General features: G+C 40.3%; 1 protein-coding gene across 1 annotated transcript in view; it reads left to right on the forward strand.

Moving 5' to 3' along the window:
* The window catches only part of NDUFAF6 (NADH:ubiquinone oxidoreductase complex assembly factor 6), a 29,573-nt gene extending 22,036 nt beyond the window's left edge, over window positions 1-7,537 (forward strand). The window contains exon 8 of the mRNA XM_075023638.1: window positions 7,481-7,537. Coding sequence (XP_074879739.1) covers window positions 7,481-7,522 — 42 coding nt within the window. The 3' untranslated portion in view covers window positions 7,523-7,537. The remainder of the gene's footprint in view (window positions 1-7,480) is intronic.
* Window positions 7,538-8,444: the final 907 nt, after the last annotated feature.

The raw sequence follows: 8,444 nt of genomic DNA on the forward strand, positions 1-8,444 counted from the left end.
GAAAGAAGCCATGTGATGCAGTGAATGGTTTGCATGGTGAGAGGGACTTATCAGCAAAATTAGTAAACAGGATATGGAATAAATAAATTCAAGTTATGACTTCAGTCACGAGAGTTTTGAGTAACCTCAGAAAGTAAAGCAGCATTTTGAATTGCAAATGACAGGAGGCTGCTTGAATAAGCAATCTATGTCTCCTTTGTATCCTTCAGGGAACAGCTTTCTCTTTTGGATGGTCATGACTGGTCCTGCCCTTAGGGACAATGTTGTGAATGGAGGCATTAAATACCTGTCAAACAAGGTAGTCTTAATTTGTCTGTTTTCATCAGTATTATCTCCTTTTATTTCTCCATAGCAATTGGTGCCATAAAAGAAATTCCATTCATCAGTTCTGATAATTTATAATTCTACGTCTTACAAATATTTGTCCTATTTCTCCTGTAGCATTCGCTACAAATCAAGGTGCCACGCTTAGATCACTGGTCGGCCCGGACCAGGGAAAGAGACAGATAACACACGCAGTGTGAGCGCCAACTTCCCCCTTTTATTGCGCAGTTAATTCCTTTTATACTAACAAGGGGAGGTGGGGTTACAGGTACATCACAAGGCTGCGACTAACCCTCTAACTTTCCGTGACAACACGAGATCTTCCGAACGCCGACCCCTACATTCTCCTTGTTTTTTTGGTTGGTTGGTTTTGGTTTAGGCGGTTTTTGGTTTGTGGTTTGTTTTTGGGTTGGGGTTTTTTTTGGCTCTGACAAAGTATTTTCTCCTATTGGTGCTAACCTACTGGTCGTTCCTATCAGAAAAGCAACTAGCAAATCTGTTGCTGTCTGCTAATTACATGTTTGAAAATAATTTCCATGTCTGGTTAGCCTGGTCCATGTAAAGCAACAGTCTAGCGGATATCCTCCTCAGTGACCTTATATGTTTTGTGTATCTTTGATCGTTATGGTCTTGCTTGCTTTTAAGCATAGAATTGCATCTCCATCTTCAGAGCAGTTCACTGGAGTCTGTTCCAGAGTCTCTTTCCACTTAGACTTGTGGGTTTAGGCTAGCAAAATGTAAGAATTGTATTAGTCCTGTAACACTATATTTTGTCCATGGTAGGTACTAGCTGCGGTATCAAAAGTCCTGAATGAATTGAAACACATCAGACATCACTTGCCTAGTAGTCTTGCAGTTTAATTGGTTTCCCACTTAGCCATATAATGGTGCTTAGTAAAAGCAAACCAAAGAAAAGATTAATTTTCAAGCAAAAATGCAAAAATTTCAATCATTGTTTGAGAAATGCATCCTCCAGATTGTCCCCATTTCCCTCACAGCTTAGCATTTGAATATCTGCATCTTATTTTGGTCTTCCCTAGTGTCAAATCGTTCAACAGTACCAGAAAATGCTTTCCAGCCAGAAACATAGGAACTGCTATACTGCAGAAGGGGAGGGCCGTGCACTTCTGTCTTTGTGTTTTTCAAAACCACTTTTGTCTTTGTGTTTTTCAAAGGAAGATACGAAAAGAACCATTTAGATGATTATGATCAGTCTGCAAAAATAGTATGCATTTATTTTTGTTACTGCTCTGATGCCGCATTAAGAACGACAAAGGTTAGTTATAAAAGGATTTAGAAGGGGTTACAGTGTTACGCTCAATGTTCTCAGAACCTGTTTTCCATTGCATTTGCTGATTGCAATTGTACATTCTCAAAACTACATTTGTCTTGCTATCTCAAAACATCTCCATCTTTTTTCCAGCTTTCATGAATCTTGCTCTAAGTCTACAGCTGGGTTTTTTGGTTGTTTTTTTTTAAATGTGGCTGACCCTCAACCACATTGAATCCATTGAAGTTGATCCAGTAAAAAATTGTGATAAATAACATCCACAGATACATAAATCAGGACAAAATATACAAGCAGTCCTTTATGCTTCAGGCCATATGTTGATTGGTATTTGCCTTTATAGACAGGCAACAATATGCAGATAGTCATTCACTGATTTATGTTCTCAGCTGAAGCAAATGGTGTTTAGCATTCTGCTCCGATAGGGGCAAGTTATATATTCAGTGGGTTAATCTATGGATTTTTTAGATTCTCTGTTCTAGGATAGGCCCTCTGTATCTGCACAAAGTCAGAAAGGTGGGATGGATGTGCATTTCTGTTTCATGGATAAAAAGGCTGGGAGTCTTCAAAGGAGGATGCTGGTTTTCTTCATGCTAGAGGGGGAACTTCTAAAAGCTTTAATTGCTCAGTAGTAAGTGGTTGAGGGGGTTTTGTCAGGTGAGCAGTAGAAGACAACTTGTAAGTGGTAGCTACTCCTGTACAACCTGCCATAATGTCTAGGAGCAGCTACCCAAGCACTGCTGTCTGGAGCCAAGGATTATTTTGCTCTATGTGTCTTAGGCTGAGCACACTCCCTTCTTACTCAGGCCGTTCAAACTTTCTATTTTATTAATCTGGAGACTCCAAAGGAATAAAAAAAAAATATGTAAAGCTCTAACTGTCAGTCACTATCCAGAAGGCTGGAATTTGCCTAAAACCAGAAATCCCTTTTTTGTTGTTGTTGTTATTGTACATAATGCACAAAATCTGCAGCTTATTTCAAGTTGCAGGTAGGCAGTGTGTGACAAGATGACGTTTTTGTTAGTTTAGCTCTAATTGATTTGTCCTTTTATTAAATTAGGTCAGTTGTAGTTCATCAGCCTAAACATATTTTTAAGCACCTAATAAATCGGTGTGCCCACTTAACCTTCATATTCGCTGACAACTTGCTCTAATAGTTTGAAAGATTGTCTTTTCCCAAATAGCCACAGATAGGTGTCTTCTGTTTGCTTTTCCCTATGGGCAGTATCTTAGCAGGCACAAATCATGTCAATTAGGCATACAGATGTGTTACGCAAACATCTTGATGATTTCACTCAGATACTCAGTACAGCATCATAAAAATAGGGCTGAAAGGGACCCTGGGAAGTAATTAAAGTACCACTCCCCCTCTAAGCAGAATCAACTATAGCCGTAGCATCCAGTTAACCATTTTATAGATGAAATAATATGCCTAAATGTATTATGTTATGCATTAAATAACAAGATTTTTTTTTTTAATTGTCAGATTTGGAATTTATAATTTATTATAGTTTAGGAAGATGACAGAAAGGACTCAAAATAATTTCTGCTTTCAGTTTTTCAGGATTTACAGCTATTCTCCAGGATTATTTTAAAGCAACATAAAGGATGTTTTAAATCATACTGGGTTGCCAGTGGGGCAAGAAGAACAATACATCCACAGGTCACTCTCAGTCATGTAGTGACTGTCATCATATTTGCTGCCTCCTACTGCTCAGTCTTTAATCTGTGCCAACGGGAGAGGGGCTGTGATAGGGAGGAGAAATTTTGTATGCTGATCCATCTCGTATGGTTTTCTACATCAGAACCACAGTGCTCTGGAGAATCAAAGCCAAAATGTTGGGGCTAGGATGGGGAGATTGTTTAGGCTTCTGTCAGTCTGTAGTTTTTTTTAAAAAACCCAAACCCTCAAACGCTTAAAAATTCAGAGCGCATGTCTAGTTTTGCCAGAGTGTATCTAGATGCTCTTCCTTTACATATTACTGCATATAATCAGTTAAGGCAAAGTGTGACAGCTTAGATTTTGTAATTTCACACCTTCTTTAGTTACCCCAGGCAGAGCAAAACATTGTGGTCTAGGGCATCGATGCCTATTTAGATTGCCATGTTTAAATAAGCATAAAATTAAGTGAAGGGGAAAGAAAAATAGTTAAGATAAAACTCTTGGGCTTCTTCAGTGTCGGAAGGACCATGTTCCTTCAACAAAGCCTTTGCATGTGGCATTCTGGTTTTAAAGTCTGGTCTCTTTTCTAACCAAAAAGACTAAGCAAAGGTTGGCTGCTGTTTTCACTCTGTACGAATCTGAAGATTCCCAGATTCAGTCAGACTCCCCCACGTATTTTTCACTCTTAAAAAAAATACTACCCCCCAGCCCCAAACTCCATAGGAGGGCTGGCCTAATGTGGACATGCGTAAGGGGCTTCATAACTGATGCAGTGTTTGGAAATGAGAGGTCTGAACTGCAGCTGCAGAAGTTGCATGAAATCTGCCTGCAAATACTGCTTTTTGTGTAGCGCAAGTGAAGGACGTAAGCAGCAAATGTGAGGCAGAGGAGAAATTCACCCCATAAATCTAAAATCACAGCACAAGTAATTCTGCTGCCCAACAGCTGCCACTAATCTTTACAGACCCCTACCTTTCAAGTCTGTGAGGTGCCTGCAGCTGTGTCTCTGGGCAGGCTCAGAGGTGTCCCAGTATGGGTAGTCTGGTGTTTCTCTCGTTACCACATCATACAGGCTCTGGATAGACAGTGTCCTTCTAGGAGACCTGTTGAGCCCCTCGGCAAGCCAAGTTCATAACAGCATGGTAGGGCTTTCACAGAATACAGCCGTGGCTGCGGTCCTTCACGGGCATCCCAAGAACGGAGACCCCAACCCAGCTTCCCTCTAGCTTGTAGCACTTTCAAGGCCTCGTCATGCAGAAGGATGCCTTATCCACCAGGAGATAGCTAACCTGAAGCTATCGGAGATGTAAATAGGCTGCTCTGTGTCACTCAGCTTTTTCCATGGGAGTTACTCCACGGTGCAGCACCGGATTGACAATGCATTTGGAAAGAGGTGAGAGGGACCGTGACCGTACAGGCCTAGCAGTTGTATCTGTCACCTCCCAGAGGAGAGCAACAAGCGCTGGTGTCCACTTCTGGGACTGGGAACTTGGCATTTATGTGTGTTTAAGGTGTGGATTTGGGCCTCAGTCTGTTGTGAAGCTTCACTGCAAACCATTCCTGGAGGGACGGAGGTCTGAAACTCCTTCCCTGCCAGTCCACGGTCAGACACTGTTATCATTGCTTAAAATCCCCAGAGATTCAAATACAGCATAACATCTGTTTGTTGTCTTCTCAGATCAGGAGATGTAAAAGCACCCTAAAGATTTGTCCATCCATGCTTTCTTAATTGAGCTATTGCTCATTACTGCCCAAGCTGAACACAGGAGTTCATCCTCTTAAACCATAACTCTGACCAGGACAGTTTAAGGATAGAATTCCACATTTCGGCAAATGGTTTATTTGGAAATAAACACGTGGGACTGAACTCCTTCAGTGTTTTGTAGAACCCTCCACAAAGCCAGATTAATATGATTTGTATGCTTAGCAAATCCGATAGTCTAAACTTTTAGTAAGGTAATATGCTTTGAACTGCAAAAATGCTATGCCTTTATGGCACTTGGAAAGCCAAAAAGTACAAAACTTAGCACCTATTGAAGTTTTTGCTTTAAAAAAAAATCTATCTTATCAGATTAATTTCTAATAAGGAGTAGAGAATCATCTTTTGCTTTCAACAGTGCAAATTTAGAGTTCAGCGTTATGGATTATTTAATGAAAGCTAAAGTTAAAAATGACATGAATATTTGAGGTACAGAATAAGACACACCCATCCCTGGGAAATGAAGAGTTATTTCTGGTTCAGCTTCTGAGCCCCTTCTTCTCAGGCTGTTGGCTAGCAGTTTGGCTGTGGAAGCGGAGGAAGAAAAACACTACTTGGAAGAGAACTGAGTTTCTGCAATGGAAATGGGACGAACACCAAATAAATAAAAGGTTGTTCTATGTTTATATGAATTTCTGTTGTAAACATTATTTCTAGGGAAAGGCGATGCTTGTTGTGGCTACTTCTTTGCCAAATTCTTTCATACCTTAGGTGTACAATGAGTGCAGCCTCTTGGTTTTGATGAATTCTCATCATATGAAAACTCAGAGCACAGATGATGGATTTTGTTAGTTTCCCCTTGGCCAATCAGAAATTGCCCTCAAGTAGTTCCAAAGAGATTTTGAATATACAGATGGTAAGCAGAAATCCTTACTGTGTCAAAATCAGGGATCCCCTTCTGTCAGTGTCAGAGAAGCGATCTATCAGAAAATGAGCTTGGCTTGAGCCTTTCTGGCTCTGTTATTTGTTAAGATACAGTGTTAAATGGTTATTGCTGAGTCTCATCGGTATGGTATGTACGGCAGCGGGACAGAAAGAAAAAGCACTGCATTGCAGTCTATCTTGATCTCACTTCAAAAATAACCTATCAACTTGCAATTTAGCTTTTAAGGTAGGTTAAAATGTTAAACTCTGGTAATAGTTCTACATGGACAGAGCTCAACCAAAAACTGAGACAAAACCTACAGATAACCATCTGAATTCAAGTTCACGGCTTGGGGCTAAATTTACAGAACTTACTTAACCAATTTTAACCCAGAGAGGTTGGGAATCAATCTGTGGTCTTGCAGTTGAGTCCCAGGTTTAGTTTCTATTGTACATGTACAGATGATACTAGCTCTCATAATAATGCATCAGTGCAAGCTCTTCACCATGCAACAGTATACATACTTTTAATGCAACTCTCAAAACCTTTGCAACAAATCTTTTTGGAAGATAGCTAGCAGCCAGAAATTCATGTTACTAACATAAGCTTGACAAAATATTTTAAAATTATATAAAATTACAGATGGTCCTGTTTCACTGGATGTGTTGTTTATAATATATGAAATAGACAAATGTTGTGCTTTTTCACAGAAAAAAAAAATATATGCCCATACATTTACGTGTTTTCATTTTAAAAGGGAAGTGCTTAAAGCCAATTACTGAATTATGTGCTTTTGACTGCCTCTTCTCATTAATGTTACATGGAAAATAAGAACCATAATATATAAATTTTACGAGTGTTAAATGCAATTCCATAAAAATGGTGTGAGAATCTTTATTTGTCACTTGGCTATTTCCATTGCAACTGTGATCCCTTTGCTATTTCCATTGCAACTGTGATCCCTTCGCTACTAACAATTTTTTTTTTTCCTATGCCAAGAGTAAAATTCTAACCCTATGTTGACCCAACTGAAGGTAAAACACTTGTTGACCTGAGTTCTGTTTAGAGAACCAAGGTGTTCAGAAATGATTAACAGCAAGTTTCCACAGTTCATCTTTGGCTCTAGTTAGCTGCTTAGTTGGCTGTGGTGGGTTTGCCAAGAACTAACTGCTCAAAGGTTAGCAAGCAGGCATAATAATTTTCTGAATACAAGCTATACTCTTAGGTGTGCTGGATCCTGTAGAATGAATAGAAATAGATGGTGGCAAAATTTTAGTAATGTATGTTTATAGATAATATATAAGTTAACTTATTTGAATTAATGAATTGAATCATTCAATCATTGAATAATGAATTTTCAAAGAATAAATAAATTAACACATGATGGTATGAAGGTGAAAAAAGGAACTGGATAAATTTAGGTATTCGTTATCCATTGGTGTCTATTAAGGAGCATATCAATTGCAACCTTTATCACCTCAAGCCCACATTCGTCCCTCCCCCTCAAAAAGAAGAGTTACTAGAAGGCCAGTTAATGAGATAAATACGTTAATAGCTCTATTTTTACTTGTTTTTCTTAAGCCTCCACTAGCGGTCACTGTTGCGGACAGGGCACGAAGTTAAACGGACGTCAAACACCCCTTCTTATGGCTGCTGTTGATTTTCAAGAACAGAGTGGTCTCTTTTGAGCATTATGGAGCTTTTATTTGTTGGGGTTTTTCCCCCTTCTATTTTTGTCTACAACAAAATGAACAGATCCCAAAAATGAGCGAGGAAGTGATAAGAGTGATAAAGAAAACTCACATATTTTGCAGAAATGCTCTAAAAAATAAAATTGTTGTTGACAGGCAACATACATGGGTCTATATCAGAACTTAAAAAGCTACCACGATATTATTTAGAGAAAGAAAAAGCATTAATAAAAAATGTTTTTCATGCACGTTCATTCTTCTAGCTATTGCTTGCTTTCTGCATAGAATCCAAGTGGCTCACCATGGGTTTCTTGTCTTGGCGGGAGGTTTGCTCCCCTTCACCAGGCTCTTTCTCCTTAGCACCATTCCTTCGCTCTTTATCAGGGTCCATGGGAAGGGGTCAGATCTGTTACTTGCAGAAGGGATGTGGGTTCAGCAGCCCTGCTTGCTTTGGTTCTGTAGGAAATTCACTCGTGGAGCTGGGAGCATATCTGAACATATGTTAGTGGTCTTTTACAGCTGTCCATGTCACTTGTCACACCCCACACAGAAGCTTTTGAATGTGCCCCACGTCCAGCAGCTACGTCTGTCACAACAGTGAAAGGCTGCCATTCCTTCGCTTCTGTCCTTCAGGAACCCCGTAGGGCCGCATCCGGCTCGGGCTGAGGGCTGGGTGGGTTTGAGGGGGGAAGCAGACGGCCAGGCCGCCGCGCTGTGGGGTGGGAGGACACGCGTGCTCAGCCCTCCACGTCCTGCTCCCTTCCCCGTGTCCCTCTCCCACAGACGGAGAGACCTAGCTCGGTGACGCAGCTCTCGCCTATCCGTGTCCCCGTCTGAGCTGAGATAAAAAATTC

The sequence above is a fragment of the Buteo buteo genome, chromosome 3, assembly GCF_964188355.1.
Source record: "Buteo buteo chromosome 3, bButBut1.hap1.1, whole genome shotgun sequence".
Lineage (NCBI taxonomy): Eukaryota > Metazoa > Chordata > Aves > Accipitriformes > Accipitridae > Buteo > Buteo buteo.